The sequence below is a fragment of the Protopterus annectens genome, chromosome 6.part1, assembly GCF_019279795.1.
Source record: "Protopterus annectens isolate FY-2018-M chromosome 6.part1, PAN1.0, whole genome shotgun sequence".
NCBI classification, from domain to species: Eukaryota; Metazoa; Chordata; order Ceratodontiformes; family Protopteridae; genus Protopterus; species Protopterus annectens.
This window is the reverse complement of record NC_056738.1, coordinates 576,318,556-576,334,986: the sequence shown is the minus strand read 5'-3', so window position 1 is coordinate 576,334,986 and position 16,431 is coordinate 576,318,556. Positions and strand designations below refer to the sequence as shown.

Below are 16,431 nucleotides of genomic sequence, written 5' to 3'. Positions count from 1 at the left end.
TGTTTGTGTGTTCTACCTCTATTGACTTTGGTAGTAATTTTATTGTTTTACAGTTGGCATTACTGGGAGGATGTGTATTCTCTTTTTGTTTATTTTTTGATTGTTGTGTTTGTGGATAAAATAAAAATATATTTAACTACCACACCTTTTTTTTTTCTTCTCTGAACAGTTAATGTGGGTGGCTACATCCAGGCAGTGCTGGACAGAAACCTGGCCGAAAACATCTCCCGAGTTTTGTATCCAAATGATAATGTAAGTATACTGTGGAGACCGTAGTCTATATATGTTGAAAAAATGTAGATTGCAGCAGAGCTGATTTTTAACCATGTATGTGTGGTATAGCAGGTTGACTATAAGAAAACTTCTAAAGGAAGTTAACTTTTTACTGCTAAGGACTTTGTGGGCCGAACACATTGCATGATGTATGAGGATCTGTTACAGCTGGTCTGTACGTGCCACTGTTGATTAAAGCAAAGAAGCTCAATACCATTAGATGGACAAACATGAATATTAACAAAAAAGTTTACTCTTTGGACTAATCAATTATGTTGCTAATGCAGATATCCATCTGACACTAACTGTATTCATCCGTTTCAGGTATCAGATCCAGGCATGTGTTTTAGTATTTCTGTTTTTGTGGGACAGGGTTTATCAAATCATCACTGTTTTGCAACTTGGTAACAATTTAAGAATGGTCTTTTTATTTTCATATAAACTAGTATGTTTTCACTGGCTGTAAAACTGTCTGGTGTGATATAATGGCATTTACCTCCTGAAGGGATTATAGTATACTTTTTTTTGGGGGGGGGGGGCAGGTAAAACCATTCCATTGTTTAATAATTCATGTGAATTGTATAGGAAGACGTACAGTGCTTTAGCAGACATGCTATGCGTTAGTGGTATCGCCATAAGGCCAACCAAAATTGCATTCACGTGTCTTGCATCAACAAACAAAGGAATTAGAAACTGTAAGTTAGTGGTATGTCAAGTCATACACACAGCAAGAGTAAGTAATTTTTTGTAAGCTTTGTACCAAATGTTCAAAGACATTGATAACTGGCTAATCACAGTAGCTTGAAGTACCCATTAATGTTCATCATATTGATCACTGCCGTAGTAGCCTTGGGTTTATGGGTTACATCTTGCCAAGGATGTAACAACCAGTGAGTTTCCAAAGCTGTGGGGCAGCTTCCATGCACCCAAACTATAGGGCACCTTGAGATGACTTGACTAAATGACATGTTTGAGTGCTAAAGCCCTTCAGAGCTTTACTGCCACTGAAGCATACGTTCCTCTGAGGCTTTTGAAGATTAGTCAGTTTGGTGCTGTTCCTTTGTTGGACAGATATGTTCTGTTCAGTTATATTTATTGACTATTAATACTGTTCTCTTCAGGAAAGTTATTTTAAAGCTAAGAATTTGTATTTTAAAGGACTGTCACAAAACTGTATTGTACTTTTAAATGAGAGCATTATTTATTACTGTCAGTTTCTCAATTAAATCCACTTTTATCAGCCTTTGAAAAACTATGCATTGATGATGCATACAAAGTTTTTTACCAGCAGAATGCTAAGAATGATATAAAGAAGTGGCATAATTTAAATAGGGATGAATATTTAGCATTAAAAAGGCTGCAGACTTAATTCTATGATTATGATACGCCCTGCAGATAAAGGAGGGCCTATCGTTGTTTTAGATAAGGATGATTATTTTAATAAAATGTCTTTAATGTTGAGTGATGGTACAGTTTACAAAACTCTAAGTAAGGCATATGTTTACAGAATGATAGACTGTGTGCATAGACAGTTGAAAGATATGTTTACAGCAAATTTGATAGATGTTCACCTCTACAATTATTTTTTGATTTCTAGTCCCACTATACCAATAATTCAAGGTCTACCCAAAGTGTACAAAAGTTTAACTAACCCCCCCCATGAGACCTATAGTAGCTAGCAGAAATTGGTGCACTGAATCAGTTTCTATCTTCTTAGAAAAAACACTACGACCATTGATTAATGAAACTAGCCATATATTAAAAGACACTGAACAGTTCGTTAAAGACTTGTATACTTTTACCTGTGACAGCGCGCAAGTCAAATGTACACGCTTGTTATTAGTAACACTTGATGTAACTTCTTTGTTTACGGTTATACCGAGCGACTGTGGTATCAACAGTGTTACTAAATTGTTGGTTGACGGTGGTAAATATGACAGTAATATTGTAGAATCTGTACGATTGTTACTAAGGTTGGTATTAGAAAATAATGTTTTTATCTTTAAAGACAGATTCTTTTGGCAATGTCAAGGTGTTGCCATGGGAACTTCTTGCGCCAACAGCTATGCTAATGCTGTGATGCTGGGATGGGAGCAAGCTATACTAGAAAGTGACAATTTCAAAGACAAGATAAGATTTTTTCTAGATTTGTAGATGATCTTTTTTTGGTCTGGGGGGGGGTACAGTGAATGACCTTAAAGTTTTTGTAGAATATATCAATACTACTACTAACTTTTTGAAGTTTACTGTGAATCATTCTTATAGTGAAATCAATTTCTTGGATGTTACTGTGCTGCAGGACTTGAATGGTCATTTTAATGTTAAACTGTATAGGAAGGAGTGTCATGTTAACAATTTACTTAGTAGAGACTGCATGCACCCCAGTTCATCTTCAAGAATGTAGCACAAAACCAATTTCTTAGAGCATCCAGGTTAAATGCTAATGCTAATGATTTTGATTCACAGCTTAACAAGACAAGTTATGAGTTAAAAGAAAGACGTTATGAACCCCATCTTATCAGTGAAGGGTTACAGAACGTTATGAAACTGAGACAAAGTAAAGCTAAGCCTTATTTTTCTAAACCTATAGCTGATAACAAGAGTATGAGAGACGTAAAAAATTCACAACCCTTGAGGCTATGTTTCAGTTATTCTAGGGATATAAAGTGTTACACTGATATCAATAGAAACTGGAGCATTCTAACTTCTGACACACAAATAAGTAAACATATAGGAGCACGACCACAGTTTACTTTTAAGAATCAAAAATCTCTACGTAGACAGTTGTGTTATCCAAAGGAAGAAATTACTCCAGTTACCACCAAAGGCAGTAGACCTTGTGGCAAATGTAATTTTTATACTTCCATAGGTACGTTTATCCTTCCAGCACCCGGACACTGGTGAGACCTATAATTTCAGTGTTAATGCCAGATGTGATTCTAAACACACAGTCTATCTGGCCACATGTAAAACTTGTAGAAAGTTCTATGTAGGCAAAACAGATAGAACCTTTAGAGATAGAATCAGGGAACATCTATATCATATAAGGAAGGGTAGTCCAATGCCCTTGCTAGACATATTAGGGATACTAATATGAGACACATATTTTCTTTTAGGGCTATAGGTAGAATATCTGAAAGTATTAGAGGAGGGAACATTAAGGTACAGACTGAAAGTTTAGAAGCAAGATGGATTATTAGACTTAGGGCAACCACAGGGCATGGTTTGAATGAAAATATTCCTTTAAGACCAATTTTAAAAAATAAACCTTAACGCAGATGAGATGGTTTCTTATGAATGTATATACTCATATATATGATTTTATATGTGTTTTTTTGCAAGTGTTTTCATTCTCACAATTGTGTTCACACACATATATATCTATATATATATATATATATATATATATATATATATATATATATATATATATATATATATATATATATATATATATATATATATATATATATATATACATTATAAGCTAGTTTTTATTTTATGTTGTTTTATAATATACCTTTAAAAATTAATTTGGTAATTAGCATAATTAGTATAAATAGGGATGTTAGCACTTCTTTTCAGTACACCTGAAGAAGCCTGTTTGGTGAAAGTGCTTGTGTTGTTCTGTGCATTTGGACAATAAACATTTTAAAGCCTGGAGCCTCACCTCAGTTTTTTTGCTGTTTCTACAAGTTTGTCTTCTCTTCTGAGATACCTGGTTACAGTTGGAACATTTTTACTTCATGTTTATAAAGTGTTTTTGTTTGTAATTGCTAAAAGAATGGCAAAGGAGATGACAAAATTGATGTAGATCAAAGTGGTTTTTTGGAGGGGAAGCAGACATTTAACCTTAATAAGCAATGATGATCTAGAATGAAGCAGAGTGTAAGAAAATACCGATGTTGCTGGTGGGTGTTGATGGAGAGAAAATATTCCACAGAGTGAACTGGAATTTTGAGTAGGGCAGTGGAAGCATTTGTATTTCCTGTCACAATAATAAGGTTATTTAGAAGGATATATGAGGGATCGGAGATGAGAGTTAAAAGTTGTGTGAGTGGGGGGTCATCTCCAATAAGTTTTGTTTGAACAAAGGAACCAGGCAGAGGTGTGCTCTTTCCTCCTTGTTATTTCTGTTATATTTAGAACCACTGACAAAGAAAATAAGGGACTCGGAAGATTATGTGATTGGTATGGTAATTCAGAAAAGTTATCATTATTTGCAGATGATATTTTGTATCAGATAATAAAAGACATTTCTGAGTTGTGGAACATTCTGAGATAGTTTCAGGTCTTTTTGGGGTACAAAATTATTGAAGAGAAAACAAAGGCAATAACTGTAAACTACATACCCACACACAGCTGGTTCAGCAGTACCCATATTTATGAGGATAAGGTTAAATGAAGTACTTAGGAGTATGGGTTAAAAAGAATGATGTTATTGCAGCTAAAATTATATGGGACGAGACTAAACAAAAGATAATACAAAAATTGAGAAACTGGAAGCTCTGTTTTATGAATATGGATACAGGATACAAGCAGTGAAAATGTTTTAGTCCCTTTAGTCAGGCATATTTTTATCAACAGAGGAGAAGTTGTGGATAGCGATTAATAGAACTGAAGGATTTTAGTTGGGAGAGGAAGAGAGGGTCAAGTGGGATAAGTTAATCCTTCCAACAGAGCAAGGTGGTTTGGAATTACCTGATTTGAAAGGATATTTCTGAGCTACACAGTTAAGGCTCCTAGCACAAGCAGAAAACTTTTATTCAAAATGGAAAGGGATGATGATGAAACGGGAAGCGCAAGAAGTCACAAGAGACTGAAAGTTTGGAATCCGATCTTAAAGTAGAGTAACAGTAACCATACAGAATACTATATTCATAAAGTAGCAGTATTCTAAAAACTAAGCCAGCAGGATAATTGAGAAAAGGAGATACTGCCAGTAGGGATGACTACAATTAGGGGTGCAGAGAATATTCAAGAGGGGGCTGAAATTTACGGGAGAAAACTGGCAAAGGAGTCTAGGTTTTGGGAGCAAATATTTAGAGAGGGAAATATAATGGAATGGGAAGAGACTGCAAGCTAGAGACTGCCTTCCCAATCAAGGATTGTGATCAGAGTACAGGAAAAGAGAAAGGGATAGGGGGATCCTAAGTGAAAGAACAGCACTGGTAGAGTTTTTTTTTGTGGAATCTAGAACAGAAGCTCCTCCTAAAAAGTGATAATTGGTAGGGCATATAAAATATTGCATGCTTGCTATAGGAATCGGACTAAGTTAAAAAGTGTTAGGAAGAGAGACTGGATAAGCAATTCACAAAGAAACTGTGAGGGCTGCCAGCCCAGCTAGCTGGAATTTTATTAATAATTCTATGTCTTTTGTGAATAGTAATATGATTTGTATGTTTACCTTACAATGTAAGAAAACTTATGTTATGTGTATATTAAACTACTGGTGCAGAAGTGTGTGTTGAACTGTATGTTCTGTACTGAGCGTCAAGAATGTAACCACAGTGTACTCTGCTGGAAAAGAGCAGAAATGTGTATAATCTATATGCCTATGCAAATGTATGTTTTGTTGGTAATGGCTGAAATATACAGAGTTGACTTGCAAACCCTCAAGAAAAGCAAAGAGTATTACAATGGTGTTTATCTCAGCCAAGAGACAGGATGGCTAGAGCTAGGAGGTTTTTCTATTGTCTGGAAACAGAAATAATTACATACAGGTTTCAAAGGTAAAAGTGTTTTAACTGTTTTACGACTTCCAGTTCCAGGCAAACTTCTCAAAAATAAGTATTTTTGACACAGAGGTGACAAAGAATGATGTAATCTGAGATAATCCAGCAGAAATGTTTGATAGTAATTTAAGAACTATATCAGAGAGCGAGTCTGTGCATTTTGTATTTGTCTTTGGATCTGACAACATCCTCATCAGCATTTGCTTTGCTCTGTAAGTAAGTAATTTAGGGCATAATATCTCTTGGATATCGATAGGAATACAGTAAAGATTAGTTTAGATGTTTTCTGTATTTATTTGAGACTGTCCTGTAATGTTGTTATGAAATATTTCCTATGATTCTGAACTCTGTCACTATGTTGAGTTATTGAATATTGTCTTGTTTTTTTATTATTTATTGTTAAATATATTTAAACTTTTTAATTGTGGCTGGTTTGTTAAGCGATATTTAAGCTCTTAGTGTACTTGCATATGCATTTGGTGACGCTGTACAGGCCACTCTTAAATAACCTTGGCTTTGGTTACACTCACCATTTGGATAATAGTAACATTACACAGTAGAGTTGGTCACCCTTTGTAAGGGTCTTATAGTAGCTGATAAAGGGTGGCTGGTGGCAGTGATTACTACCTTATAGTCTGGGTAGAAGGGGGCATAGCTAGTAAACCTGTGCTAGCCTTCCCCAGGAGTGTCTGTGTGTTTGTATATAAATCAAATCTGTGTGTGTGTGTGTGTGTGTGTGTGTGTGTGTGTGTGTGTGTCAGCTACTTGGGCAGGGACAAGAAGCACTGGTTGGACAGAGAGGGTGCTGGAGGTTTTGGCTTGACCACTCGGCTGAGATTTTAACCTTATAGCTGTGCCAGTGGGGAGTCTTATTGAGGATCTGGGATAGAGAGAGAAACCAGCCCCAGACTGACTGTGATCTCTGTGTGCTGTTAAGGGAAATTGTACTTTACTGTGTGTGTACTTGTCATCCTCCCAATGTGCACGTCCCTCACTGGTGTTAGTGGTGAGGATTGAGGCTCCTTGATTACTGGGCCAGTGCAGGGGCATCACAGAAACAATGGGAGGATATATGTATGTCTCCCAAATGTACAACAAGTCTGGAAGATGTAGGATTTTTGCTTGGTAGTGTTTGTATAGGTATTTTTATACCCCAACTTGAGAAGTTTTACTTGGGTAGATTGCAAATGTTGGAGGTATGATGGAGAAGAAAGAGGTAATTGTGAACATTTTTTGGGGAGTGTAATACGGAGTTGGCAGACTTTTTTAAAATATTCTCTGCAGACTACTCTGTCAGAAATACTGTGTGAGCAAATTGGAGTATGTAATGAAATTATTTTTTGAGCTGTGATACTGAATCGAAATTGCCTAGACATAGAAAGGCCTTGCTGAGTTTGATTTCCATTTTCAATTAATTGTTTTTTTTGGCAGCCAGCAGAATTAAAGTCTAGACCAACTGTACTAAAAGTAGTGAATATAGTAACATTGATAAAAAATAAAAATGGGATCTTTGGAAAACGGTAGTAGCAAATTAATTAAAATAACTTTATTCAGAATAATGTTTTGGAGGAGGAATGAGGTTTAAGGGAAGGCAGGAATTGAACGAGTTATGTAATGTTCGATTGACAATGACTGTATAGAAGATTATATATGATGTATAATGTTTGCAGTTCAAATATGTCAATATGGTTTGTTTTTGTTTATGTAAATGTATGATTGCCTATGTGTTGCAAGTGATAATTCAAGAAAGATATTTCTTGTTTAAAAATTGCATGCATTTGTTAAATGGGCAAATCTACTAAGCGCAAGCATCCCTTTTCAGGCACAAACATTGTGTGGTAAAGTCGGTTCAAAGTCAGAGAGGTGGCAAATAGGAGACTGAGGGAATTGGACTGAGGACTTAAGAGGTGAAACTCATTAGCAATATAACCTTAATCTTTTGTACTAAACTGCTACTTTGAATCCTTTGTTATAAGAGGGTCATTCAGTGCCTTAGGAAATGGATAAGCAACCATTAATTGCAGTTTTTTTGTCATTCGCCTTACTGCTTGCTTATGAAATTTACAGAACTTTGTAAGCAGCTATGTTTTGTAACACTGCACAGTTTGCTGGCTGCATCTAAGTAAATGAATAGTTTCTACTTGGTCTAAGACTTCCAGTATTAAATTGCATCTTCTGGGACTCTCTTTTGAAGTTGTTACTTGTATCCAAGGTGAGTGATTTTATTACAGTACGTTGATCATTGTCCTGTACTACTTTCAATGCTTTGGAACCAGCAACACTTTTGACTGTCAGTAACAATATTTTATTCAGTAGTATTGAGATCGGGTGGGAGTAGAGAATTTTTTTCTTCTGAATTTAATGCTGTAGCTCAGAAACCGTGCAGGTTACAGCTGTGGTTGTAAGTCCTCCATGCTTTGAAGTTACACTTTTCAGGTCAGTACAATGAAATGAAAATATTTTTGTAATTCACATAATTTTAAACATTTCTTTTTGTCAGACAGATCAAAATGTCTCTTCTGATATAAACATCTTTGAATGGAATAGTAGGATCATACCATGCAATGATGCCCATCTCAGGTCATGTTGTGCACAGTAATACATCCATGAGGAAGTCTTGTGTCAAAATGTCCCATACAGTAACTATTTTTTAATGCAAAAAGACATGTGCTTATAAAGGGCAAGGACATTTGTTTTTAGTAATTGTCATAGTTTCACAGAGAAGCCCAGTTTTGGTTCTAGTTGGTGATATTAAAAGTAAAGTTAGCCTCTGGTTAGATGATGCTTCTTTTGGAGTTCAGAGTAATACCTTTATGTGGTAAATGCACATCATTCAGTGCTAGTTGATACTGTTCATAAGTAGGAGTCTGCCTGAAAAATGTAGGGTTCTGAAAGGTTCACTTATCCAAATGTCAGTGACAAGATGCAGGGAATTATAAAGGGAGTCATTTTACAACAGTATAATGCTATGTCTTGTATATGGCCATTGTGACATATGGTACAATCCCATGTTTAAATGTAATTTTTAAGTAACATGCAAAATACATGATTCACCCAGATCCTGACTCCTTAACCTAAACTTTTAAATCTAATGCATGGAAGCAGTCCCCTGGTGATTTTTGGTTGTATTATAAAAAACAGTAGGATTTTATTTTGTAAGCAAAGACCGTTTTGTACCAGATCGGTTTATTTGTGGAACATCAGTTTGACATGCTGTGCATGGGCAGCAGTAATTTGTAATGTTCTTCATAATTCAGCATTGCAGTAATGACTCTTGAGATATCCTGACCCTAAAAGCCCAATGTCAGCTTGAATACTAGACAACTCGCATCCCCCCACGGCCATAAAGGGTAGTCGTCTGGCTCTATTTTCAGTTCTTTCTTGTCTTCTGAAGTCAGATGAATCATCTCTGTTTGCACTTGTTCAATACGTTTCAGCCTGAAGCCATGGTGATCAGATAAGTACTGCACTAGGCTTCAGGTGGTAGTTTTCATTGAGCATTTTTTAGATATTAGAAAAAGTGAATAGCTGTTTAGAGTGTGAGAAGCAGATTGCTCATAGGGACTTCCACACTCTTATTTTTTGTCTGGGTCTGGAGCACAGTGTGCCCAGTCGTTCACAGTGCACCCATTTTTCAATGACAGAACCATAAAGCTTGAAACTGAGCCACTTCAGAGGTATTTAGAAAAGTACCACTCATGATCCAGGTATGCCATGGCATCTGCTGGTCCCCCCTATGAGTTTGGAAATGAGAAAGGAGAAGCATTCCATGGAAAGAGGTGTTAGGGAAGGTGAAGCCAGTTTCCATGTCCGATAGCCCTTTCAGGCTTAGGTTTGTCAAAGGAGTTGAATTTTCACAGCCCCATCTAACAGCTACTTGCAGTGGAGACCTCTGGCATGATCTCTTGTGAAGCCACTATGTCTAATGTTTGCTTGAGCTGGGACTCCATAGGAGTAATTTGGGTCCAGACACACTATGCAGTTCCTGGCTTCTGATGTTATTGAGGGGAGAGGGTGGAATCCCCAGGATTCTTTAAGAAGCATCTGGGAACTTAATACAGGTCTTGGCTGTATGCATGCATGTCATGAGGCTTTGCATTCTAACTTCATCCCACAGCTTTGGCCCAAACTGGAAACATACATCTCTTCAGTTTACCCCAGACTCTACTGTATGGGTCTGAACCCTATCCTACTGTTTTGAGGACCTTCTGGAGTTCGAGATCCACACAGTCATACTCTAAATGAGAAAACCGGTTTACTATCAAAATTTCGATTGAACATCGCCAACTCCAAATGTGGAATGTCTGAACACCAAATGCTGCAGTTGTCAAGCACCAGTATTCTGGAATGCTAAATCTCGGCCCTCTTGACCCATGGGTACTGCTTGTTTCTGAAACAGGAACTGAATGCGGAATTCTGTGTTTTTTCAGAGATATGAAATTTCGGCAGACTGGTTTTCACGGATTTCATTTGATAATGCTACAGAACGGTGATGTTCAATCGAAATTTTGATAATAAACCGAGCAAAGTCCTGCTGTAAGAGTCACCATGTAAAAGAAAGAGGAAAATTTCCCTCCAGGAGAACTCTTATTCCTCAGAGGAGGAGGTGGAATTAATCTGTGTTAACCAGCTTTCTTCTGGCTCTAATGCTAACTCTGAAGGCACCCTGGCTGCAGCATAATCTAGGGCCTGTCATTTGGAGCTGCTGTTTACAAGCTGAAGGAGCCTTTCGGATTAAAGAATACGCTCAGTTCAAGATAAGATTTAGGCAGTTCATTTGGCTGCCAGAAATGAGTCCTCTTGCTTTTTCTCCAGTGTATGAGATCCTGGATGATGTGTTTTTTGAAACATCCCTTCAGCCTGACTCCCAGCTTCACTGCCCCCTAGAAGCTTGACAAATTCTATAGGGTGCTTGAATCTCACAAGGGCTGTACTTTCAGGAACCCAATTCTAAATGATAAAGAGAACAGGACTCTTGATTTTTTTGTGTGTGTGTTAAGAATTAAAATAAATAAATAAGCCTGTACGTCTGCTGCCCTTGACTAACAGTTTTGTCAGTTTAACATAATGAAATAGCAGACGACCATTCTGGATTAGTTGAAACAGAAAAGCATAGGGGATCCAAGGTAAGTATGCAGAAGTAAGTGCTAGAATTGTACATTCTTCATTCTTAGCAGGCAAAACCCTCCTTAAAGTGTGGCTATGATGCATTATGTAGCTGCATCTAGTAAGGCAGCTGCCACAGGGTCTGTCATTAGGAGATTGGCTTGGCTGAGAACAGCTCCTTTCTTAGCCTGTAAAGGCAAAACTCTTGGATGCCTAGCTTGATTAAGGAGCTCCTCTATGGACCCCCTGCTGAAAAGGTGTTTACACGTTTTTCACCTTTTCCTCCAGTTTTTTAGACAGCCAAGGACTTCCTACTTTCCTCACCCCTGCCTAAATGCAGCTAGAATTATCCCACTAAAATTTGGTCCTTTCCTTCCAAATAAACCAAAGGGAAAGCTCAGAAAAGTAGGCAAAGTAAGCTTTCCAGAAAGTGGAGAAGTGAGTCTGAATGAAAGCCTGGAAGGGGCCAGTCCCAGTGTCCCATCAGTTGGCAGCTATGACTCATTAAAGCATCACCCCAGCCTTTCCTACTGCTTCCCTTTCCTGAAAGTGTAGTAGGCAGGTTGTCCTTATTTTTACCACAGTGGGAACTAATCATAGTAGACATGTGGGTTCTAGCTCTCAGAAGATCAGGTTACTTCATGCATTTTTGTGGAGCCACGTATGGATTCAGGGCATCACCTAAGTGCCACAGAATCGGCTTTCACTGGCTTGGACACATGCAAAGCCTTCTGGCTTCAAGCTGTATAAAGCATGTGCCAAAAAGGGAGACAAGAACAGGGTTTTACTCGAGACTTTTATGGTTCTAAGAAAACAGGGGGTGGGAGACCCATTCTAGATTTGTCAAGATTAAGTACATTTCTTGCTAGTACCAAAATTCAAGATGCTAACCTTGTAAAACCCCACCCTGTAATCCTTCTAGGAGTACTCATGGTCATCTTAGACTTAGAAGATGCCAATCTTTACATCCCTTTAGCTCGGGGGACACAGGCAGTTCCTGTGCTTCAAGACACTCACTTGCAGTTCTGTGACTTGCCCTTTGGCTTGTCTAGTGCTCCCAGTGATTTTTCCAAATGTGTGGCCCCAGTACTTTGCCTTGTGCAGAACAAAGAATGCCCACATTTATCCTTACCTGGATGATTGCCTGATGCAGGCATCCTTCCTTTGGGAAATGAAGTAATTTTTGCAGTTAACCATGGACTCCTTCCTTCAAAGTAGGTCCTTCTCTAAATCTACAGAAATCGCATCTAGTATACTCCAGTGTTACATTCCTGGAAGCGGATGTGGACTCCATGGACCAAAAAGCTTACCTTCCTCTGGAGAAAATCTTGTTCCTATCAAAGGTTCATAGGTTGGTACTAGGCTGTCGGCCATAACAATTCCCTGGCCATTTCTTCCCATAGTATTTACCTTCTTGGACCCTTGTCAGTTTCATTAAGACTGTAGATTAAAAGTCATCACAGGTAGAGAATTCCTCAGGTTCCTAGTGTGCATGGTCTCTTGTATCCTGATAATCCCCGTAGGCAGTCTGCATATGATGAGGCTGCAGTGGTACCTAAAGAACCACTTATTTCAGCTCTCTTGAAAACTTTTCTTCTCCTTACTTGTATAAAGAAAGAGATTAATTGATGGGTCGAAGCCGTACAAGTAAACAGGGGAAGTCACCTTCTGTCTGGTGACATGTACCTAGATATTAACCACTGATGCATTGTGTATCACTTAGGATGCTAACTAAGGAGATATAAAAGGTCCAGGGTATTTGGGAGGAAAGAGTTAAGAAAATATGCAAATATCAGAGATGATGGCTGTACTTGAGGGCCCGTCCAGTATTGGGACCCTTATGATGCACACTCTCCCTTGTCATAAGGACTGACAACACCCCTGTGATGTGGTACATAAACGAGGGAATGAGAACTCTCTTCTACCTAATTTTGAGGTGAGCATTCAGAGTTTGGGAGCTAGCGCAAGAAAAGGGCTTCACCCCATTGGTCAGATATCCTTCATGTCAAAACAACATAGGAGATGTCCTAATCAGAAGATGTGTGCATCCAAATGTGTGCATGTTAAAAAGGGAGGTATTATTACATTTGATTAGCAAATGGGATGTGCCAGAAGTAGACCTTTTCGCTTCATCTTAGAAAAAGCAGCTCAGAAAATTTTACAAAAGAGCCCTGCAGATGACCTCTCCTTTTCATGGGACAGTTCTGTTTCGCAACGCTTTCCCTCCCTTATCCTTTATCTCGGGGGTACCGCAGATGATTGAGGGGGATGGGCCTAGAACAGTTCTAGTAGCTCCCCTCTGACTCTGGCAACACTGGTTTGTCCCTGCTTCTTAGTATGACCAGAGGGAAACCATGGTGCTTCCACAGGAGGTGGACCTGCTCATTCAGAGCAAGTGGTCCATCATCCACCTCCCCTTGAACACATTGAAACTGACAGGATGTCTTAATTATTCTGAAGGAAGCTAGAAGACCAATCCTACACTTGTAAATGGAAAAGGTTCTCACACTGGTGTCTAAACAGAAGAGTTAGCAGCCATTATGTCTCCATCATCTTAGCCTGTCTACCCCTGGACCCCCTACCTACTCTCACCCAGCCATGAAACAATTCTTAAATGTGTCCTTCATTTGAGACCTCCCAGAAGAGAGCAAGCCTCACCATGGAATATTAACTTTGTATCTGAAAAACTTATGCTCCTCCTTTGACCCAGCTGCTTTAACCACCATCGAGATGCTTACCTGTAAGACCGTTCTGCTGGTGGCCCTAACTTTAGACAGGTATATTTTTGAGTTGCAGACATTGATGTTTAACAAACTTTTCTTGAGATTCCACAAAGGGAGAGTTCCCATCTCCAGAGAATAAGAGCAGGAGACAATTGGATTCCCTTGATGTGCATAGGTAGCTGAGATATTATTTGGGCAGAACAAAAAAATCTGCAGAAAATTAGACTAGGTCTTTGTGTGGCCTTTTGCGTTACTTTGTGAATGTGCAAAAATATCTTAGAATGGATTGCAAGTCATATTTACTTTTGTTGTCAGTGTCATTGGAAGCAAGCACCAAGTAGTGTTGGAGCAAATTCCACTAGGGTTACGGCTATGACTACAGCCTTTCTTACGGATGGTCTCTACCAAGAATGTCTTAGAGGCAGCAGTTGCTTCTCTCTGCTAGGGGTTATGGCCATGGCCAGAGCATGATTAGCATTAGCCATTCTTCTGTGGCTAGTTTCACCTGGAGCTCCCAACTCCTTGAAGCACTGGGAATCTTCCAGGAGTCATTACTGCAACACTGAACTACAAAGAACATAATAGAGTTGTGTTAGGTGCTTAACACTAATGTAGATTCATTGGTACAGCACCAATTCCTTCCCTCCTACTCCACCCCATCTTCCTTGAAGGTAGGGTCGGGATGGGTGCACTTCCTTCCTATCACCTTCTCCCATGCAGTCTTGTGACAGATCTGGGCAGGTCATGCTCCAGGTATTTAGGAGAGCATGAAGTCAGACTGAGGCAAGAAGGACCTAAAGGTGGTATTGGATGATTATCTTTTATACCACCACCAACATCCTGACTTTGGAAGGGTGGGCATCTGCTGGCCATGGGGGAAGGTGAGAACTCTACTATTCAGGCCTGCTTGTGGCATCTAGGGGCAGGAATTCCCAAGAGTCATTACTTCAGCAGTGAATCTACTCATTGTGTCTGTCTATCTATCTATATCTGTCTCTCTCTCATTTGTTGACCAGGTTAGTCCTACTAGGCTACTGGATGCTTTTTTAGGGAAGCTCGGTGTTGGTATCTCTACAACTAGGAAAAATTTGGCTGGGGCATTGAGGAACTTCCCCTTAGTCTTTTTGATAGGTGCTGTGGAATTTTTTTCACCCACCAGACTTACCACCATTTCATGCGTGTGAGACCTAATGCTTACTGTCTTATCTGAAGAATGACACAGTCAATGTAGCACCCCTAATACTGCACTGCAGTGTCAGCAGTTCAGACACTTGGAGTGGAAGTAGAATCCACGGCCTTCTTATATTCCTGAAACAGAGGTGAGAGTGTTATCTGTTGCATGACTCTCACTAAATTTATGTTAAGTACATAAGATGCTTATACTTTCTTAAATGGTACCATTTGGATGTACAAGACTTCAGAGAATGTTGATCACAGAAGTGCAGGTGTTATGTATACATTAAAGACCAGGTTACTGTACCTTAGTGTATTCCTTTGCTCACAGGCATCTTGACTTTAGTATATACATGTATGTAACTAGCATGGGCAGAGGGATGCAAGTAGTGCATGTGTGTTTATATTTTCTGTTTTTGTAGTAGTACTGCAGTGTTCAATTCCTGGCACTCAAAGTTGCAAGTCCCAGTGATTTGTCATAACCATTCTTAAAGGGTAGGCATATTATTTGCATTTCAAGAACATGTAGGGACATTTTTGCAGGAAACTTTAATACATCAAGACATGCAGTGCTTGGAATTATGGAAGTAAACCTTTGTCATGGTTCTTTCCTCATCGTCAGAATTACAGAGTTGAATCTACAATAAGATTCTGTCTGAACTGTATAACTGTTTCCTGATGCAGAAGATCATTTCCCTCCCACAGAAGTTACATCCACCACACTGGTTCCATGATCTTTCCCCTTAAGCCTTCCCACTCTGAATGTTCATTGCCTTGGAAACCTGTGTGAGAACAGTCAGTTGGAAATAAGATTCTGCATTAGCAGTGTGGTAACACTTTTTATATTCTGTGAGAAAGGGTGCCACCAAGTGGTGGGTGAGGTTAAGTCGGTATTTGTTTCCTGGATGTCATTGTTGACCTCTTATCCCACTAACTGTACTGTCTATGACCTCTTTCATCGGTGCTGATGCAGTCCACTCATAAGGTGATGTGGAGTTGTGTAACATTTCAGCAGAAGCCTACATTCCCGTTTCCAGCTTAGAAGGTCAGTGAGATGAGTCTAGATTTAGATGTGTAGACCATTATTCTGCAAGGAAATTAGATATTTTTATTTATGCTGCCTAATTTCACACAGCTGTGTGTGTTCAGTGCTCCTGAATGGGTGGGGCCTATGGCCTTTGATACAGGACCTTCCCCTCTCACAAAGACCTGACTCTCCACCCTCTAATATCTGTGGTGTCCTTTGCCTTTTCTACAAGGTGAACCATTGATGGACTGAGTGACCATTTTCTTGTGGAGAGAGAGCTGGGTTTCATTTGATTGAGTCACATTAGCAGTGTGGTAACGCTTTTTATATTCTGTGAGAAAGGGTGTCACCAAGTGGTGGGTGAGGTTAAGTCGGTATTTGTTTCCTGGATGTC

At 39.0% G+C, this 16,431-nt stretch overlaps 1 protein-coding gene across 1 annotated transcript in view; it reads left to right on the top strand.

Moving 5' to 3' along the window:
- Window positions 1-16,431, top strand: part of LOC122805677 (glycogen phosphorylase, muscle form) — a 761,024-nt gene that overhangs the window by 309,282 nt on the left and 435,311 nt on the right. The window contains exon 7 of the mRNA XM_044076012.1: window positions 170-252. Coding sequence (XP_043931947.1) covers window positions 170-252 — 83 coding nt within the window. The remainder of the gene's footprint in view (window positions 1-169; window positions 253-16,431) is intronic.